Genomic DNA, 22,084 nt, shown 5'->3' with positions numbered 1-22,084 from the left:
GATATCTATATGGCTGCTTCTATGGGAACATCTGATTAGAAGAGTCACAGGCTTCCAGCTACCCTCACCGTTGTATTGAGAAACTTCAGAGATTAAGTTCCTTTTATTTTGCTGCTGCCACTTCTACTAACTTGATTTCTTCATGAAATGTCAGTGTCCTGCGAAATTCCTGGGATTAAGGTTTGAGAGCAGATTCCACTATTGATCCTTAAAGGCAATACTAAGAGGCACCGCTATAACCCAGCCATCCTTGACAGGCCTCAGAAACAAAAAGTGAAGAATGGATTACACCACAGTGCCTCAGTGGGGCTGAGGGAAGAAAATGAGCAAGGGGGTATTTTCCCCAGCCTCTCTTTTTGGGGATGGTAGTGGTGAGTGGGTAGTAAATTTATAAGGCACCAAGTAGCCTTGGTGAGCAGCTCCCAACGTCACATTTTGTTTGTGGTCTGTCTTATTCCAATTTGAGGGTCTGTGGTAGTTTTTCTTCCTAGTAGTGCTGGAAGCCAAACCTCCATGCTAGCTATAGGGAATTACCAATTATCTCTAAAATCATTAGGAAAACCTAAACAGTTTTTCCAAAACAAAGTTAATGAACTTAAATTTAAAAATCGATGTCATAGAGTCTCATATGCTGCTTGAAGATTACCCCACTTCCAGCAAAGCTTGACTAATTAGGCTGTTTCAGACAAATTTGGGGCTGAGAAAATTAGAAAAGTTGAACAAATTCTTCTTCTTATTTTTTAGTGCTGGGGAATTGAACCATATCCTTACAAAAGATATTTCAGAGGTGTTGACTGGAGAGTAGATTCAAAGGCAGTTAGAGGAGGTTGAAAGTGAAGGAGTCTCCAGTCTATTCATCATCCAAACAGTTAAAGCAAGACATAATTTGGTGGGAACTTGGGAGTGCTGTGCCTCCTTGCTTTAATGATTAGCCTGTTAACATTTGGCTTAATGAGGGCATGTGAAATGTAAAGCAAAGAATGCAGGACCTGTGTGCTTTTTTTTTTTTTTGCCAGTCCTGCGGCTTGAACTCAGGGCCTGAGCACTGTCCCTGGCTTCTTTTTGCTCAAGGCTAGCATTCAACCTCTTGAGCCACAGTGCCACTTCCTGCTTTTTCTGTTTATATGGTGCTGAGGAATCGAACCCAGGGCTTCATGTATACAAGGTAAGAACTCTACCACTAGACCATTCCCAACCCCTCCTGTGTGCTTTTAATCAAGTTATTCATGAACATACCATTTTTAATTTTTCATTAATAAAATGTTTATCTCTGAATTCTCATACCTCATCTTCCCTAATTTATATTTCTGCAGATCTAGATGTTTAAAGTTTCTATGTCAGCTGGGAACAGATAGCTCATGCCTAGAATCCCAGCTACTCAGGAGGCCTGAGATGTGAGGATTGCAGTTCAAAGCCAACCTGGGTAGAAAAGTCCCCATGAGACTTTTATCTCCAATAAATTACTCAAAAACAAAACAAAACAAAAAACCCAGCAGAAGTGGCACTGTGGCTCAAGTGGTAGAGCCCTCGCCTTGAGCACAAAGAGGCAGAGGGATAATGCCTAGGCCCTGAGTTCAAGCCCCAGGGTGGGCAAAAAAAAAAAAAAATCTGAGCTGAGAATGTGGCTTAGTGGTAGAGTGCTTGCCTAGCATTCATGAAGCCCTTGTTTGGATTGCTCAGTACCACATAAACAGAAAAAGCTGGAAGTGGTGCTAGCCTAGAGAGGCTCAAGGATAGTGCCTGGGGCTTGAACATCTAGATCAATATAGCGAAAAAAGGTTGTATTTGGAAAAATGTAGGAAAGGAAGCAAGTAAAACATTTTCAGAAGATCATCTTTGGGGATCCCTCTGCTTTCTCTTTCCCTTTTAAGTTGTGCATGTTTGTGTGTGTAGTTTTGTGGATTTTTGTGTGCATATTTTGTTACAGCTTAAAAAAATAAGTATTTTAACCAGACAGCTTTAAGAATTATTTACAAGTATTATCTTGATAACCATTTAAAATATTAGGAGAGAGAAAAAGAGAGAGGAGAGAGGAGGTAGGGACAAAATCTTTATTTATACTTATGGTGTAAAATGACATGTGAATTTTCTTAACAGAGAAGTTCATAGGGAATTTAGATATAAACCAATAAAGTGCTAACTAGGCCATTTTCTTTGAGATATCATATTTAGCTTGGTGTTTCCTAGGTAGGTGCTACCATATCCCCAAATGTGAGAATAAAGGTAGAATGCTAGAGCCTTCATTACTATTTGCTGAGTTTTTATCACTCTCACTGGCCGATTATCTATCTATCCATCTATCTATCTATCTATCTAGCTAGCTAGCTAGCTAGCTACCATTTTCCTCAAAGAAATATCATAAGACGATCACTCTCATATACAGAGTCAGGACATCTAGATTCAAGCCTCCTTTCTATTACTTATTATTCCTGTGACTTTAGCTATATTGTTTCTGGCCCTCCTATTTCTTGTTTATCCCAGAAGCCAAATTGTAGAGAATAATGTTCAGAAAAAAACTGCTGCATACTAAATCTCTCAATTACTTATTAGGGACGATTCAGTTTCCTTTATTAAAGAACTTCAAAAGTTTCTGAAGTTTCCTATATATCCTATTACTATTGTCCTCTGCTTATAACTGGGCACTGAATAAATGTTTCCAGAGGTTTATTGATTGGTATTGTCAGGAGAATGTTTGTCATTAAACGTTCCTGTAATCCCATTCCTGTTTAGAAATAACAAAGTTCTATGTGCTCCAGGAAAATTATATTTTCATTGCTAGGTTTACGATTACAGTTGAAGCTAAACAATAAAGACAAAGCAGTCTGTTTTCTTCTCAAAGAAAATGTTTCTTAATGATTTATAGTTTCATAAAAAGGAAAAATTGTTCAAAGTATAAATAGATTTGGAAAATTTAACTCCTGCTCTTACTTCTTTTCATGTTCTTATGAGAATTGACAATAGAATTTGTGGCTGATTTAAACAAATAAAACTATGGCGTAGAAATATGAAAACAGATGTGGAAGATAAAAGCAAGAGTTCTTATGATCTTCTTAAGTACAAACAATGAGACCAATAAGACTGCCAGAACTAAAGATCACCTTTGGAAATTTAAAGTGTACTTTACTATAATAAAAAGCCCTCCATAAAAGGAATCTTAAATTTATGAAACTTTTTTTTTTATCAATCATTTCATATGTTTTAGAGCAGTATAATTTGCCCATTAAGTCTATGCTATTGGGCTGGGAATATGGCTTAGCGGCAAAGTGCTTGCCTCACATGCATGAAGCTCTGGGTTTGATTCCTTAGCACCACATAAACAGAGCAAGAAGTGGCACTGTGGCTCAAGTGGTAGAGTGTTAACCTTGAGCAAAAGAAGCCAGGAAGCTCAGTCCCTGAGTTCAAGCTTAAGAACTGGCAAAACAAACAAAACCCTCAAAAAGCTATGGTATCATAGCTAATAGTTAATATATATTGATCTTTTTTGTTTGTTTGCTGGTCCTGAGGCTTGAGCTCAGGGCCTGGGCACTGTCCCTGAGCCTCTTTGTGCTCAACGCTAGCACACTTGAGCCACAGCACCACTTCTGGCTTTTTATAAGTAGTTTACTAGAGATAAGTGTCTCATGGACTTTTCTGCCCAGACTGGCTTCAAATTGAGATCCTCAGATCTCAGCTTCCTTAGTAGCTAGGATTACAGGCGTGAGCCACTAGCACCTAGCCTGATTATTTTTTTGAACATAATGGTAAACCCTTATTTTAACACATTCTTAATTTCCTTCCTTAAGTGTCCCTCAAAATGGGTACCATAATTATCTTTGCATTACAAATAAGAAAAAATACTCAAAGATGCTAAGTATTATTATACATTGTACCTCATCTAAACATAACTTTCTTTTTCTTTTTTTTTTTTTTTTGCCAGTCCTGGGCCTTGGACTCAGGGCCTGAGCACTGTCCCTGGCTTCTTGATGCTCAAGGCTAGCACTCTGCCACTTGAGTCACTGCGCCACTTCTGGCCATTTTCTGTATATGTGGTGCTGGGGAATCGAACCCAGGGCTTCAAGTATATGAGGCAAGCGCTCTTGCCACTAGGCCATATCCCCAGCCCAACTTTATTTTTCTTTTCATAGTAGTTTTATTATAGTACTGCTATATTTTCTGAAGTTTTTTTGTAGTTGTTGCTCTGTTACCCTGCATTTTAGCTATATATATCTATCTTTGTGTCATAAATTCTGTAGGAAAAGCTTTCTAAAATTTGTTCATAAAAATGTTGACATAGAGGGCTGGGAATATGGCCTAGTGGCAAGAGTGCTTGCCTCCTACACATGAAGCTCTGGGTTTGATTCCCCAGCACCACATATATGGAAAATGGCCAGAAGGGGCGCTGTGGCTAAAGTGGTAGAGTGCTAGCCTTGAGCAAAAAGAAGCCAGGGACAGTGCTCAGGCCCTGAGTTCAAGCCCCAGGACTGGCAAAAAAAAAATGTTGACATAGCAAGGTGCCATTAATACAAACCTTAGCCCAGGTTCACACTGGTAATTCTATCAACAATCATGCAGGCAACTACACATTTATTTGACTTCTCACTCATTTCTCCTTGGTATCATACTATTGCAATGAACAACTTTGCCAAATATATATTTGAAATTGAGTTACATCCTGTGGAAGGGAAGATATACTTCATTTACTGTTCATCAGTCATATTCTTTAAGGAAATGTTAGTCATTTGGCATGACTTGTTTAATCTACTTACTTATCTGGTTCATCTTTGAGTGTTCATCAACCATCATTTGATTTTTTAGAATATCATGCAGAATGTAGGTCTCTGAATGGGCTGTTTCTGAAAGTCACTATTTTCCTTAATGGAAAAATCTGGAGCTAGGCTCCAGTGGTCATACCTGTAATCCTAGTTGCTCAGGAAGCTGAGATCTGAGGATCATAGTTCAAAACCAGCCCAGGCACAATATACCATGAGACTCTTATCTCCAGTTAACTAGCAAAAAGCTAGAAGTGGAGGTATGGCTCTATGTTCCAGCCGTGAGCAAAAAAATAAAGCTAAGAAACAGTAACACACCCTGAGTTTAAGCCCTAGTACTAACACACATAACACACGCACACACACACACACACACACACACACACACACACACACACACACGGGCTATCTTTACCTTTATCTAGATTCTTTATTGTTTTCATTTCCTAGAGATTACTGGCTGCAAATCCAAAGACTCACTGGTGAAATTTTTTTTTATAGTAAGGGTCAAATAAATCTGTATTTATAAATATTTGTTTAACATTCAAAAATGAAAGCATTTGATAACTATTAGATTTTTAAATCATTAATATAAACTTTAAAAAATGGTTAATGTTCTGAAGCCTGTGGCTCACACATGTCATCCTAGCTATTCAGGAGTCTGAGTCTGAGAATCACAGTTCAAAATAAGCCCAAGCAAGAAAGTCCATGAGGTGCTTATCTCCAATAAACCACTAAAAAGCCAGAAGTGGGTCTGTGCCTCTACTAGTAGACTGCTAGCCTTGATCAAAAGAAGCTCAAGGATAGAGCCCAGGCCTTGAGTTCAAGCCCCAGGACTGGCACAAAAACAAAAGAAAAGGAAAAGGGAAAGGAAAACATAGGTAATGTATATAAAGCACATCTCCATTCTCAAGATATAGTAATAACTTAGGAAATGGTCTCCGTCCTTTACTTCCTCTTTTACCTTCTTCACTGGTGAAATCTTAAGAACACAAGATGGAATTCTAAACCCCCAAATTGAGCTTCTTTGAAATGATTAAGGGCTCTCTTACCATCTTCTTTTCTAAATTGTACTTCAATATCCTTTTAATAATGCTCAAATCCCTTCAACAGAGGCTTCTGACTTCCTGGCTTTTACTGTTCTTCCACATATATAAAATCACTTTTTGGCCTCATTATCTTTACTTTCCTCAAAGTATTTTTCCTCAGCTTCCTGGTTTCCTGAAATACGATGCTACATTATTGTATTAGATAACTCAATAGCCTTATTGCTTTTTGAAAAAATTCCTTTTTTCCCTTCCCCAAGGAGTCTTAGTCTCATATTACCTCAGCAGGAAATAGTCTTTTTCTCCTCTGAAGTTTTGTGCTAATTTGCTTATGCTTTCTTTATATTATTTGTCATATTCTCTTTAGTATTATACTATCCTGAATTTATTCTCTGTTTCCTGGAGTCTAAGCCTCTTGGGAACAAGGGCAAGGTCATATGCATAGTATATTCCATTTAGTTTGGTGAGCTGCTCATGGGAAATGCTCAATGGATGTGTCATGAGTAAATGAATAAATGGTGAAATAAATAGATGATATTCTATCTAGTGATTTGCTGAAGCCTGTTCTTATTGGCTCTTCAATGCAGATGATAAAATTTCAGGATTTTTTTTCCCAGTAGACTATTGTTTTAAAACTGGCCATATTGGAAACATTTAATACCATTTTATTTTGCATAAGTTTTTCTACAGAGATTCAGTTATTATTAAACATCTAAATGGAATCCCAGCATATCATTCTAAAGTGTTTTTTTTTTTCTTTTGTAGTTCTGGGATTTGAATGCAGGACCATGTACTTGCTAGGTGCTCTACCATTTGTGCCATGCCTTCAGCCCTCTAGCAAACCATTCACATACTAGAAAATTATATAGCCCTTTGTGTTAAAATTAAACTTAACTCTAACCATATAAAATAATATTTATTGAAATGAATTCTAGGAAATGGAAAATTGTTTAACTTAGGGGCTGGAAATGTAGATTAGTGGTAGAGTACTTGCCTAGCATACACTCCCCAGTGCTGCAAAAAAAAAAAAAGAAAGAAATCTAATATTAAAAAGTTGGAAAGATGGATTAGGAATGTGGCTTAGTGGTAGAGTGCTTGCCTAGCATGAATGAAGCCCTGGGTTCAATTCTTCAGCACCTCACAAATAGAAAAAGTCAGAAGTGGTGCTGTGGCTCAAGTGATAGAGTGCTAGCCTTGAGCAAAAGAAGCTCAAGGACAATACACAGGCCCTGAGTTCAAGCTCCAGGACCAGCTTTAAAAAAAAAAGAATTGCCTCGTCCCTTATTTACACCAAACAGTTTTGCAAGTATTGCTTTTGTAGTTGTTTGTCATTTTTTACCCTGTGTCTCTCGATTTTGGTATTCCCTTTCAATTTCCTAGTTCTAATACCAGTATACACGGTTTCTAATATACTCAGATAAGATACAGAGATAGTGTAGGTACAACCACAGGAAGGGGATACAAGACGATCATTAATAATAGAAGCTACAGTTACACATAGCACGTTGAAAGTAGTTACAACAGTGATATAACAATCGTTTCCATAACATGGAGTTCATTTCACTTAGCATCATCTTATGTGTTCATAAGGGTGTAGCTATTGGGCTCTTGTAATCCTCTGCTGTGACTTGCCTAAACCTGTGCTAAACAGTACAAGAAATGTATCCAATGCCTAATATATGAAACTATAACCTCTCTGTACATCAGTTTGATAATAAAAATTAAAAAAAATAAAAAAATAGAGTTGGAAATAGTTTCTAAATCACCTGTCTAAATTTAACATTTTGTAGGTAAAGTACTGAGGCAGTTTGCATGTCATGCATGTTGGTCACAGTAAAACAGGGACTACATGCCAGTTCTTTAGTAGTTTTCTTTTCTTTTTTCCTTTCTTTTCTTTCTTTCTTCCCTTTCTCCCTCCTTCCCTCTCTTCCTCCTTTCTTTCCTTTCTTACATGGGCCTTGAACTCTAGACCTAGGCACTGTCCCTAAGCTACTTTTACTCAAGGCAGTGTTCTACCACATGAGCTACAGTACTACTTCCTGCTTTTTCTGTAATTAATTGGAGCTAATAGTCTCATGGACTTTCCTGACCAGGCTGGCTTCAAACTGCGATCCTCAGATCTCAGCCTCCTGAGTAGTTAGAATTGCAGGCCTAAGTCACCAGTGCCTGGCAGCTCTTCAGTTATCTAATCACTTCTATTTTTCATGCCGACACACTGACTTCATTATATATTGCTTAACCCTTGCTCTGTTCCTTGGCGTAGCCCCAAAGAAGGCCATAAATATTGTTTCAATCAGAATAACTGCTAAGGGTGTCAGTGAACACAACACAGCTTCTCTAGCCTTTTGTTCCCTTTGTAAATGGATTTAAATGAACAGTTGTTGCTGGAGAAAAAGCAGATCCTTTTCCTGAGTGTTGCAGCTTATGTTTCATGTTTCTCTATTAGTTCATTAAAAATATGTATCTTATTTTACTAAAAAGAGAAGTATTTTTAAAAATGCCTTATATGAAGTTTTGGAGGAGGTTTGTAACAATTGTTGCATGCTCTGCAAAAGTGATTGTCATTCACTGTAAGTCAGGCAGAGACAACATTGTTTCTTCCAAGATGAAATAGTTTGCCCAGGTATATCTTTCTTAATGACCTGCTCTGCATCCTAAAATTCTCATCATTTGATCCATCTGGGATCATACTTGTTAAAATGCAAAAATTTTATCCAGGAAAAAATATACAATAATATCACAGAATAAAAGTAGGACAGATATATCTTGATTCTGAAGGAATAAAGGCAATAAAGAGATATCCAAGTGGAATGTGAAGGGCTGGGAATATGGCCTAGTGGCAAGAGTGCTTGCCTCCTACACATGAAGCTCTTGGTTCGATTCCCCAGCACCACATATATGTAAAACGGCCAAAAGGGGCGCTGTGGCTCAAGTGGCAGAGTGCTAGCCTTGAGCGGGAAGAAGCCAGGGACAGTGCTCAGGCCCTGAGTCCAAGGCCCAGGACTGGCCAAAAAAACAAAAAACAAAAAACCAAGTGGAATGTGAAATTTTTAGAAGGGTATATGAGAAGGTAGGTGAAGCAAGCATATCTCCCATAAACTGTTACACTTGGAGCCAGTGACAACCAGAATATGAGAATATTGGTCATAATCAGTGGATTTATTGAAGACTTGAGATATATTTTATGACTATGGTTAATTTCTGAAAGTAGAACAAGTAGAAATAACCTAGTTCTTACCAGACCTTGCTTGGATTATCTTTAGAAACTTGGTAGACAAACTAGAATGCTTTCAAGGCAATAGGTAGAGACTAGAAGTCAACATTCAATAAATACCATACTGAACCCTCATTAAGGGCCAACACTATTCATGATACTGGAATCTACCAGTGAACAACAAACATGCTGACCTTGCAGAACTTACAGTTTTGGAAGGGTAGACAGATAATAACTATTAAATATTTTTTAGGAAGTAAAAAGTGCTTTTGATTACAAAAATAGAATGGACAAAGGGAATCCTATAAGAAATATCAGGAAAAGTTGAACTAAGCTCATTTTCTTAGAAAAAGAGAGAATCAAATGATGGTAGTATGTAGCTTTGGAATTGTTTCAAATTATCTGAAAGCCAATCAGGTAGAAATGATTAAGACTTATTCTGTATCCCCTAGGCAAACTTCACAGGGGAATGAGAGCAAAACTAAATATGTGGAATTATTTCCTCATAACCTGAATAGTTAGAAATGGAATGAGCTACCCTAATGGTAATAGGTAATTAATTAGTGTTTCTAACAAGCTTTTAAAGTTTCTGCCCAGAAATCATACACCACTGATTTTATTGAACAAAGCAACACTATAAAATGTAACTTAAAAGTGACAAAATATACAACAAAAATACCACAATAAGCAAGAACCAACTCATCAGCTTTCAACTGATACCATTAAGAAAGTAAAAAAAGATAATTTACAAACTAGGAGAAAATATTCATAAAATATATCTAGGGCTAGGAATGTGGCTTAGTGGTAGAGTGCTTGACTAGCATGCAAGAAGCCCTGGGTTCGATTTCCAGCACCATGTAAACAGAAAAAGCTGGAAGTGGTGCTGTGGCTCAAGAGGTAGAGTGCTAGCCTTGAGCAAAATAAGCCAGGGATAGTGCTCAGGCCCTGAGTCCAAGCCCCAGGAATGGCAAAAAAAACATTGGAAAACTAATACCATAACTCACCAAGGAAACACAAGTTAGAACCCAAATCAGACACCAGTGAGCACCCACCAGATTGACCTATAAAGATTAACAACACCAAGTGTTGATGAGTAACTGGAATGCTCATGAGTTATAGACGAGAGTATATAATTATATGACCACTTTAGACAAGGCCCAATGAAACTAAATATTTTCTTAAAAATGGTATAAGAAAGAAAGCCTACAGATTTAGGAAATGTGGTGGGTTCTGAGTATATATGTAAAGCTAAATCCATACCTAGATACTGCACAGTAAAATGACCAAACAAGGGAAAAGCAACACTTCTACTATCCCATTCATAAGATCAATTCCTGTTTTTACTCTCATTTTATATTCTTCTGTATTTTTAGTCCACAGACCAAGTGTTGGGGTCAGCTGCACCTTTAATGGGCCACAGCTGACCTCAGCCTGTCCCTCCCCTTCCTGTCTTTAACAGGAAGAGAAGGAAGTCTGACATCACTTGAGGGACAGCCCCTTGGGACCAATCAGGGGCCCCTCTCTTGTGCCCGCCATTAGGGTATATCTGGGAGGCTCCTCATTTGAATAAACAGAAGCCCTAGAGGCTTTTCTCCAGGGGCCCACGCATCCGTGTTGTTCTTGGCGGCTTTGGGGCACCCTGCGACCACACACCACCGAGGCTACCCATGGCCATCACTCCTGTATGAGTGATAAAGGGCCACCCAGGAAGGGGGGGGAAGGAGAGAGAGAGAGAGAGAGGGAGGGAGGGAGGGAGGAAGGGAGGGAGGGAGATAGAGAGAGAGAGAAAGAGAGAGAGAGAGAGAGAGAGAGCCCACAACCAAGAGAGAGAGATTCAGAGGGATGGAAACGTAGATCCTAGATTTTTAATTTTTCTTTCTTTATTTTTTCTTTTTTTTGGCTAGTCCTGAGGCTTGAACTCAGGGCCTGGGCTCTGTTCCTGAGCCTCTCCCTACCTAGCTCAAGGCTAGCATTCTACCACTTGAGCTATAGCACCACTTACAAGCTTTTTTTTTTGGGGGGGGGGGCCAGTCCTGGGGCTTCAACTCAGGGCCTGAGCACTGTCCCTGGCTTCTTTTTGCTCAAGGCTAGCATTCTGCCACTTGAGCCACAGCGCCACTTCTGGCCATTTTCTGTATATGTGGTGCTGGGGAATTGAACCCAGGGCCTCATGTATACGAGGCAAGCACTCTTGCCACTAGGCCATATCCCCAGCCACTTCCAACCTTTTCTGTTTATCAAACGAAGGGCTTCATGCATATTAGGCAAGCACTCTACCACTAAGCCACATTCTCAGAGCTAGATTTTTAATTTCTTTTTTTTTTGGGGGGGGGTGCCAGTCCTGGGCCTTGGACTCAGGGCCTGAGCACTGTCCCTGGCTTCTTTTTGCTCAAGGCTAGCACTCTACTACTTGAGCCACAGCACCACTTCTAGCCGTTTTCTATATATGTGGTGCTAGGGAATCAAACCCAGGGCTTTATGTATACGAGGCAAGCACTCTTGCCACTAGGCCATATTCCCGGCCCTAGATTTTTAATTTATTAAGAGCTCAGTGTATACTTAAGATAATGTTTAGGATATCTCAGTAAGCAATTTTGGATGCTTTGCAGTAGAGAGTTTTCATAATATCTAAACTATAATACTACTATAAACAGAATGTCAAATATATCTGCACTCGTCAAAATATTCATTTTCTCTTCTCCTCCAAGTCCTTTGTGAGTAAATGTGTAATAAAGATGTTAGGGTCTCTGGAGTCACATAGACTCACTGGAGTCTGAAAGCCAAAACAGCATAGCTATTCTCATTAAGATTCTGCTTAATCTTAAAAGATTTTGTGACCATTTGGTTTTGCTTAATTTTATCCATATTCTTTTTCTCAGAAATGGGCATTATGCAGGGTGGGAGGGGGGGTTCTAATGACTTCTTGAACATCAAATAGCTCTTGAAAGTAAAACTGTGATGGATTGAGTGTGAATGAAGCAAACAGGGATTAAATTTCCCTTGAAATACATATGGACTTAATAATTAGCAGGAAAGATCTTCATAATTAGAAAAAAATGTTTAGGGATAATGTTCAAAATGCTTGAGGAAGGGAGAATGGTTCTGGATTGTAGTTTCCTTGATTATAGCTTTCCTCCGAAACTCCAATGTCACTGCCAGAGAACAAACAGTCCAGCCAGGAGGTAGGAAAGTGCAGCACAGTATGTGGCACATAGTAAACAGTTCAGGAGGTTATTTTTTCTCCTTATCTCTGTTTTGTGAGCATTTAAAAAAACTGCCAAACATATTTCTATCAAAGAAACTTTTTTGATTTGTCCTAAAGAGTTTTCAGTCTAGTAAAGGAGGTAATATAAAATAAAACAAAATAAAATAAAAGCAAAACAAAGAATATATAACAGAATATTTAGGATCTGGTGCAGAGAAGGGAAGGGCAGGATAATCTGCCTAGAAGAATAGAGAAAGGCAGCACAGATGACCTTTGGGCTGAGTCCTAAAAGAAGAGCTTCTAGCCTAGTAGACTAGGCAAGTGACTCAGACACAAGAAAGACATCATGAATTTTTTTCCAGATAAGGTTTAGCTATGTAGCCCAAACTGGCATGGAACTTGTAATCCTTCTGACTCCATCTAGGATTTAAAACATGTATTATGATGCCCAGCTAGCAAGTTTGGAAATTTTAAGGATTGCAATTAATTTGGGAGCCAAAATAGAGTAAAGAGAGTAGTTTTCTGAGAGAATTCTGAGTAAAGAGGCAGAGTATTCCAAGAATCTCACCTTCTATCCCGAAAGCTCAGTATTCTAATGACCATCATAGCACTTAGTATTCACTATATAGATATATTGTCAACTAACCTCTAGTGACTCATAATTTATACAATATATTGTATCCATTTCAAGTGTATATCTTGGTTACTTTTGATAAATGTATGAACCTGTATAACCACTGCCATTATCATTACCTAAACTACTTTTATCTACTTCCTACACTTACCCAGATCTTTCCTAAAGTTTCGATTAAGTGGAATCATATAATACATATTTTTGTATCTGCTTTCTTTTGTGCAGCTCAATGTTTTTGAGGTTCACTCAGGTTGTTGAAAAGCTCTTTCTTTTTTATTACTGAGGTTTTATGGCCTTTATGTTACAGACTGTTTACCTAGTCACATATTGGTGACACCTATCAATGGACATTTGTGCCATTTCCAGATTTTAGCTTTCATTAAGCTGTTCTGAATATTTGTGTATATGATTTTTCTCAGCTCTCAATGCAATGTATGTTGTAGATAAGAGATATGGAAAGATCCTCCCCTAAACCCACTTGTCAAAGTAGATGTATGTGTGGCAGGGAACTGGAGGAGAGCAGCATGAAGAATTTGCTTCAGGCCTGAATAATCATAGATGCTCACTCTGCTGGCAAAATTAATTGGTCTAACGAAGTCATGTGGAAGAAAAAAAATTGAAAAAAAAATGAAGCAAAAAGCTAGAAACAACCAAAATACCTAGCGATGAAAGATGAAGTATATTATAGTGAAATACATGAAACACTATTAAACAGTAAAAATACACACAATAGAACAGTTATGGAAATGGATTATTGTTCTGGGTATATATTACATATAATATGTAATGTAGTATTACATATATTATATATAGGGTTTTTTGGTAGTGGGGTTCAAATACAGGGTGTTGTACTTGCTAGGCAAGGCATTACTACTAAGTTACATTCCAGTCCTGTTCCTGAATATGAGATGAAAGAAGGGGAAAAGCCAAAGATCCTGCTTAGGAAGCAAAGGTTAGGTCATGAAAGACGTTTACAACATCAATATTTTATGTGTACACATTGGCAACTTGCATTAGTCAGCTAGGACTGCCATAACAAAGTATCCGACCAGGTGGCTTTAACAACAAAATGTATTTTCTCACAAATGTGAAAGCTGGGATTCTAAGATCAAATAGTTATCAGGTTTGGTTACTTCTGAGGCCTGTGCATCTATTCTTACTGCCACGTGAAAGTATCTCTTGGGGGCTTGGGGTGCTAACTGTAACAAATAACAAGTCTATTACTCTTTTAAAGTACTTTTCAGCCTGGGGATATGGCCTAGTGGCAAGAGTGCTTGCCTCGTATACATGAGGCCCTGGGTTCGGTTCCCCAGCACCACATATACAGAAAATGGCCAGAAGTGGTGCTGTGGCTCAAGTGGCAGAGTGCTAGCCTTGAGCAAGAAGAAGCCAGGGACAGTGCTCAGGCCCTGAGTCCAAGCCCCAGGACTGGCCAAAAAAAAAAAAAAAAGTACTTTTCAGTCTTTTCTATTTTGGGGGCAGGGGGGCTTGAATTCTGAGCCTGGTTGCTGTCCATGAGCTCTTTATTTTTATTTATTTATTTATTTATTTATTTATTTATTTATTTATATTGTAGAAGAGAGATGAAATGGATAAGGGTACACATAGATTGTCAATGGTTACATTGATTATATCACATTTCTTGAAAACAGAACTTTTCTGCTTCTGTAAACAACTTTTTCCCATACATGTAAAGTGAGGTTAGTGCTGACATAATTATTGCTATACTCACAGTTTGAATGTCTCCACTGTGTATGAGGTACAAAATCTCCATCCATACACACAACACTGCTCTTACTCACTCGAGAATAGGCATTCATATAATTATAGGTTGCAACCACTCAATAATGTTTTCAACACTGGAATGACAGGAAGTCATGCTACAAATATCAGCAATCAAAATGTCTTCTGGTTGGAGTCCCAGATTTTAACTTATTCTTCACTAGATGAATAGACTGCTCTGTTGACTTCTTCAAGGAAAATAAGATTACTCATGTCGTGCTAACTACTTCATCCAAGAGTACTCCTTCCCATTTGTCCTCTGACACTTTGCTGTTTTAGCCTCTGAACTTAGCAGCCACCAGAGTCATCTTTCCTCTTGTGGTCTGTCATAGCGTTCTCTTATGCTCTTCGCTAGTTGTTTGATGAACACTCTGTAAATTTTCCCACAGTATGTATGCACTGTCTTCTGTAGTTCCAGTTCTAAAGGCTTTAATAAGGAACGAACATCATCATCTTCAAAGGAACAATTTCTTAGGGCTTCATAAACAGCTCTGAACACTGGCTGTTTCTCATCATGGTAGACACCCCTGTTCCCATGAAGAATGGAGATTCCGCCTTTCTCAGCTTCTAGGCAATTGCTTCCATATATACAGTGATCTGGTCGATAATTCCAGTGACACGGAAAACATAAAGGCTTTCTGGAGTATGAAAAAACATGATATTCAATAGGTCTTGATCACCCCAGGTGATGTTTAGCTTGTATTTCTTAAGCAACGGCATAGGTATGTCTCCCCATTGTAGCTGCACAGTTGTCATATCATTCTTGAAATACTTCCTTTTCATTCGAGTCATGTTCATCAACATGACCCCTGAGTTCACTCCAGTTTTGCCATAGTATGGGTGTCTAGCAAAGCGGTTGCACCATCCCATTCGAGGGTCCTCGTGCTCTGGTGCCATTGCAGCAATTTGTGTGGAATTAAATTTCTTCAGTAAAGACCAAATATCATCAACAGGTCGTAAGAAGAGGATACCAGTGTCAACATACAATAGGGAGTCAACTTCTTTCAGGATTAAAGGCAAGAATAACCTCTGGGAAGCGCACAGCTTGAAGAGTTTTCTTCCACTCTGCTGCATTCTCACTTGGAAAGGTAACGGGATACAACGTGTAATGAAATCTTCGTAGAAATGACCAGCTATTGAGTCTCTCTTTAAAGCTATCACGTAGTTGATCTTCAGCAAAAATGTGGAACTGTAGGGTTGATGCTGAAAATAATAGCAGACTTCAACATGGTCATTGTTTCTTCCAGTCTTTCTCCACAGGCCACAACAGCAAGGTGCATCTTCTCCATAGGCTGTGTTTTCATGCTATACCAGTGCACCACCCGAGAACCAGGAAGACGCTGCAGCCTGCGGCTTCCCGCTACCGCCGACCGTTCCTGCTAGCTGAAAGCGTAAAGGAGCGAGCAGAAGCCGCAGGCCAGGCCCCGTACTACGAGGTGCATCACATCCGGCCCCGCGCGACCGCCGCCTCCGCCGCGCGCACCTGGGCCAACTGGAGTCAGAGGACTGTCCATGAGCTCTTTAGCATAAAGCTAGTGCTCTACCATTGGAGCCACAGCACCAATTCTGGTTTTCTGGTAGTTAATTGGAACTAAGAGTCTCACAGACTTTCCTGCACAGGCTGGCTTTGAACCTCAGTCCTCAGATCTCAGCACTGGCTCCTGCCTCTTCAGTCTTATTTTCTTATTGCTGCTGGAGTTTGAACTCAGAGACTCACACATGCTAGATTGAGGTGATACCACTAAGCCATGCCCCTGAACCTGTTTTTCTCTGGTTATTTTTAGCACAGGGTCTCCTTTCCTTCTTTCAGGACTGGCCTGAGCCATGGTCTGCCCACTTTTTGCCTTCCCATTGTCTGTGAGATCACAAGAACACAGCACTGTGTACAGCTGCCCTCTTCATAGACAACCTCTCCTAGTGCCATGATCTTCCCTATCTAATCCTTTCATATAGTTTAGGCTGACATCTGGGTGCCACAGTATTCAGCTAGGGGATCAGAAGGGATATTATGGATTTTTCTGCCCAGGCTGGTCTTGGACTACAATCCTCCCATTCTCAGTTTTCCAAGTAGCTAGGATTAGAGATGTGGGCTGCTGGCACCAAGCATGATATGTGTGTGTGTGTGTGTGTGTGCGCACGCGTGCACTAGTACTGAGGCTTGAACTCAGGGCCTCATGCTCAGCATTTTTGTTTTGCTGACAACTGGTGCTCTACTGCTTCAGTCACACCACTTCTGAAATTTTTCTGGCTAATTGGAAATAATAGTTTCATGGATTTGTCTGCCTGGGCTGGCTCCAAACTTCAGTTCTCAGTCTCCTCAGCATAAGATTATAGGTATGCGCCACTGGTACCTGGTTCAAGACTTATATTTGATGTGGGAGAATGATCATACAATATGGAGTTCTGGTAATTACTGAGTGATCCTGAGAAAGTCATGCTATCTTTTCCTGATATGTAAAGTGAAGGTACCAATAATATATATCACACAAGCTTGTTGAAAGAATGAAATGAGATGAAGAATGAGTGGTGAGAGGGTAGTGGATGAATGAAAAATGGGACAGGGGACAAATATAGTCAGAATACTCAATGTACATGTATGATAAAGAAAATAAGGGGTTGCGATGTAGCTCATTGGCAAGGCATTTGTCTAGTAAGTGTAACATCCTGGGTTTGATCCCCAGTACCAAAAAAGAAAGGACAAAAAAAATACAGTTAAAAAAAACAAATGGGCTGGGAATGTGGCTTACCAGAAGAGTGCTTGCCTAGCATGCACAAAGCCCTGAGATGGATTTCTCAGCACCACATAAACAGAAAAGGCTGGAAGTAGCCCTGTGGCTCAAGTGTTAGACCTTGAGCAAAAAGAAGCCAGGGACAGTGCTTAGGCCCTGAGTCCAAGCCCCAGGACTGGCAAACAAACCAAACCAACCCAAAAGAAAACAAAAAGAAACAGAAAATAGGAAAAGTGAAATGAGTCAGAGGGAGGGCCAGAGAGGAATGAGGAGAATGATGGAATGGGTGATTTTGATCAAGAAGCACAAGATACATAAATGGACATGTTAAATGGTAACTCCTTTGCATAACCATTGAAGTTAAGAAAAAAAGAATAAAAGATATTGCATGGTAGCATGCCTATCTAGCAAGCTCAAGGCCCTGAGTTCAAACCAAGTGACACCAGGAAAAACCAAAAGAATGAAGAGTATTTAAAAAAAAAAAACAAAAAAAAAACTGGTATGCTTGTTATTTATTACAGTTGGCACCCTGAAGGCCCAAGAGGTATTTGTATATGGGAATGAGAGGCTGTTGTTCTGTACAGGACACATTAATAACTGATATATCAAGTTGCTAACCAGAAGCCCTGGCTATGAGTACTTATTTCTGGAATGGGATCCCTAGATCATGGGAGTTGAATATTAGTTATCTGAGAAAAGTAAAGACTTCTCTGAGCCGTTAGAATCAAATTATTAGAAAAGAAAATAATGATGTATGATTTCAATACTGCTAGAATTTAGAGGCCATGTTTAATCAGTAAGGATGGGAACAAACGGACACAGGAAAACAGAGGAGCAAAATCAGAAAAGAGACTAGAAAAGTAAATACAAAGCTATTTCCAGACAACTTCCTGGTCCAATCCCAGTATTACTAGAACTCTCACACAACTATTCTAGTTAAGGTAGATGCAACCATGTTTCATGGTCACTCTTTACTTTTGGGTTTAAAATGCCCACTTCAATCTTTTGAACACCAGCTACTAAGGTACTGTAGTACTGCCTTGAAATCTTCCCAGGAAAAAAGATGTCCACACTGGCTCTTCCCTGGCTATTCTAAAACTCTTCCTATCTGCTCACACCACAATCAATCCCTTTTCAGATCTTCTTACAACTTTGCCTAAAGATGACTTCATAGGAAGTACTGAGCTACGTATGTTTTCTTACCTTTACAGTATTTGGATAAATATATCAGAACAACAAAAAACCCCAGCTATGTTGTAACTATCCTTAGTCTAGACTACACTTACTCGCCACCCATACACAAATGATGACTTGGGGAAATAAGGTGGTTTTAGCACAAGAAGAAAGGCAGTGGAAGACAGGATAGCACTTCCTCACCTATTCCCAACTTAGGCTTCTCTGGCCTGAAATACACAAAAGCACATGTCAAGAGAACACAAGACACGGTTGTCTGCACTTCATCACTGCAGGCGCTCACAACTGGCAATTCCCATTGGCAGCATGTCTCTGTGCTGTCCCTTCTTTCTCACACACATGTGCTTTGGAGGGGAGATGTGGGTGAAGTAAAGTTTCTAATAAGCAAGTGGTGAGGGCCTAGAAACAGAGCACTTCAAAGTACAGTCCATCTTCCTTTCTCCTGATGTTGGATTCTAAAGACGTCAACTTGCTCCTCTCAGGAAACCGGCAGCAGTTTTCTCCCTTAGAGAAAAGCTGCAGCTCTTTAAAGAAATAAACTTAAGCCTTCGGAGTACAGAGAACAACTTCAGGGTCTTCCTGTTTTATACTTTTTAGGAGTTGAATTTTCACCTGTCTCATTGGTTGTTACCTGCCCTTAGAAAGGAACCTTTCTTTTCAATCTTTTTATTTTTATATTTTAAAATTTTATTGTAAAGATGATGAAAAGGGGGCTTGTAATTACACAAGTAAGGTAATGAGTACATTTCATTTTTGTTTTTTGGCCAGTCCTGGGCCTTGAACTCAGGGCCTGAGCACTGTCCCTGGCTTCCTTTTGCTCAAGGCTAGCACTCTGCCACTTGAGCCACGTGCCACTTCTGGCTGTTTTCTATATATGTGGTGCTGAGGAATCGAACCTAGGGCTTCATGTATACAAGGCAAGCACTCTTGCCACTAGGCCATATTCCCAGCCCAGTACATTTCTTTTTAAACACTGTTTACTCCCTCCTTCATTTTCTCCCTCTTTTCAATTTTTTAAAAACATAATCTTATTTTCAGAAGATCTATCAAAATCCTAATCAGACTCAATTCTGTTAGACTAACAAGAAATTCAAGGCTGAGCTTACTTATTCCTTATATGTACATCCTGCTTTTGTGTCCTCCATTCCCTCTCTCTCTTTTTCTTTTTGCCAGTCCTGGGCCTTGAACTCAGGGCCTGAGCACTGTCCCTGGCTTCCTTTTGCTCAAGGCTAGCATTCTGCCACTTGAGCCACAGCACCACTTCTGGCCATTTTCTATATATGTGGTGCTGAGGAATCAAACCTAGGGCTTCATGTATAAGAGGCAAGCACTCTTGCCACTAGGCCATATTCCCAGCCCCCATTCCCGATCTTGAAATGATAAAAAAAAACAAAAAACACAAAACAAAACCTTTTTTCATCCTTCATCTCATAGCTAGTTTTTCCTCCAGGGAAGGCTCTCTGATTCTCTTTGTCTTACTACCCAGTCTTTCAGAATATTATTTATTTTAGGCAAGTGCTCTACTACTTGAGCTATGCCCCCAGCCCTGTAGACTATTATTTATTTTAATGCTTAATGAGCTATATTACAGTAAGTTGTTTATTAAGAAATTTCCTCAGGGTAGAGGCTCACATTCATTTTTATATCCCTAGACACTGGGACTTAATTTCTGTTGAATGTTTAGTGTACAAATAAATGAATAGGTGAATGGAGGTCATTCTGCTAAAACAAAAGTGAAAAATAAAGCAAAACAAAACTTTCCCTAAGTTCACAATGACCTCTATATCAGTGAAATTTTTTTTTTAAATCATGCCTGACATTCTGGAGTCCTGGAAATTTCTTTTTCCATTTTCAAGTTCCATGTATCTCACGGTTTTAATGATAATCATCTCCCTTGACTCCCCTTCTCTGAGCCTACCTCAGTTTTTGTTGCTGGCTTTCTCTCCTCTGCCGCACCTTTGATGTTAGCATATTCCAAATTTCTGTTTTCCAACCTCTTCTTTTTCAGTACATGCTCTCTGATAACTTGATCAATGGCTTTACACTCCACATACATGCCTCTGGAAGCTCCACCTCAAATTCACACATTCCTTCTGAGCACTAGAAAGATGGATTCAGCTGCTTAATGGACAACTGACTCTGTCCACAAGGACCACAACCTTGCCATGCCTGAAACCAAGGTACTTATCTCCCTTGTCATACCCAGCACCCAGTCTATGTTTGTCTCCACGAACTTCCTATCTGAGGGAATTATGTCACCATTTATCTTGTCTCTGTGTCAGCAACCAACACTCCTCCCAATCTAATTGTTTCTTAATTTATATTGCCTTTATTCCCATGATGTATTTTAATCCTAAGTCCTATTGCCCAGATGGAGTCCAGAAGTCTCCCTGAACTACTAAAATGGAGTAGAAAATCCAGAAAGGCCAAAGAGTCTAGGAGGAATAAGAGGAGTAAGGGGTACACACATATAAAAATATAAATAGAGGTTTGACGGGAGGAGCAGCAGCGGAAAATGGAAGTGGTTGTGTGTCTTCTCGCTCCTTGATTGTTGCGCGCTCATCTTTCTCTCCGTCTACTTCATAATTACATTGTCCGATTTAGAATGTGATTACATTAATGCTAGATCATGTTGCTCAAAATTAAACAATTGGGTAACTCCAGAACTGATTGGTCATACCATTGTCACTGTGCTAATGCTTATTTCATTGCACTGGTTCATCTTCCTTCTCAATTTACCTGCTGCCACTTGGAATATATATCGGTTCATTATGGTGTCAAGTGGTAACATGGGAGTGTTTGACCCAACAGAAATACACAACCGAGGACAGCTAAAGTCACATATGAAAGAGGCAATGATCAAGCTTGGTTTCCACTTGCTATGTTTCTTCATGTATCTTTATAGTATGATTTTAGCTTTGATAAATGACTGAGCCCACATTACAGTGTACTGCACATTTGAGGAGCTACACTACTTAAACCATCTTTAGAACCGTAACCATAGCAGTATATATTTTCGTCTTTGAACAACAACAAAAAAACAACACTATTTTTGCTGCATTTTTACCATATAAAGTATTTGAAAAACACGAATTGAGTTTTTATAAATTTCTGGTTCTCAATTTTAATCTAAGCTCCAGCATATGAAGGTGTGTCTTTATATCATCTGTATATTGAAAATGGTAGGGTGTGTGTAGTAGTAGGTATGGATGCCAACCTTGTGTTGAGGTCCATCTTCCCCCTTGATGGAAGGGGCTTGATGCACCTCCCCCAGCCCTGGGGAATGCAGCCCTTCTACCCCCTCTGGATTGGAATCCAGAGGAACCAGTTGGGCAAACAGCCCCCCAACCTTCTAGCCAGCCCAGCGCGCTTGAGTGACGTTAGCCCTTGGGGGTCAGGTGATACCTTTCAGCCTATCGACATCCTGGCCAAACCCCTCCCTCGGAATCATCTCCCCTTGTCCTTATCTCAATAAAGTCAGTTCGCTCTAAGAAGCCAGCCCCGTTGCATGTGTACGTTGCAGGCGGTCACA

General features: G+C 39.5%; 2 protein-coding genes and 1 pseudogene across 2 annotated transcripts in view; 1 reads left to right on the top strand and 2 right to left on the bottom strand.

Moving 5' to 3' along the window:
• Window positions 1-22,084, bottom strand: part of LOC125353389 (agouti signaling protein) — a 93,017-nt gene that overhangs the window by 47,296 nt on the left and 23,637 nt on the right. The window lies entirely within an intron of this gene.
• Window positions 14,519-20,608, bottom strand: LOC125352414 (annotated as a pseudogene).
• LOC125352413 (protein cornichon homolog 4-like) lies at window positions 20,718-21,582 on the top strand. Its single transcript, XM_048347503.1, has 2 exons — window positions 20,718-20,732; window positions 21,039-21,582. Exons 1-2 carry the CDS (start codon window positions 20,718-20,720, stop codon window positions 21,483-21,485), a joined length of 462 nt encoding a protein of 153 aa, XP_048203460.1. The 3' UTR covers window positions 21,486-21,582.

The sequence above is a fragment of the Perognathus longimembris genome, chromosome 6 (genome assembly GCF_023159225.1).
Source record: "Perognathus longimembris pacificus isolate PPM17 chromosome 6, ASM2315922v1, whole genome shotgun sequence".
In the NCBI taxonomy this organism is placed as follows: domain Eukaryota; kingdom Metazoa; phylum Chordata; class Mammalia; order Rodentia; family Heteromyidae; genus Perognathus; species Perognathus longimembris.
This window is presented reverse-complemented; position numbering and strand designations above follow the sequence as displayed.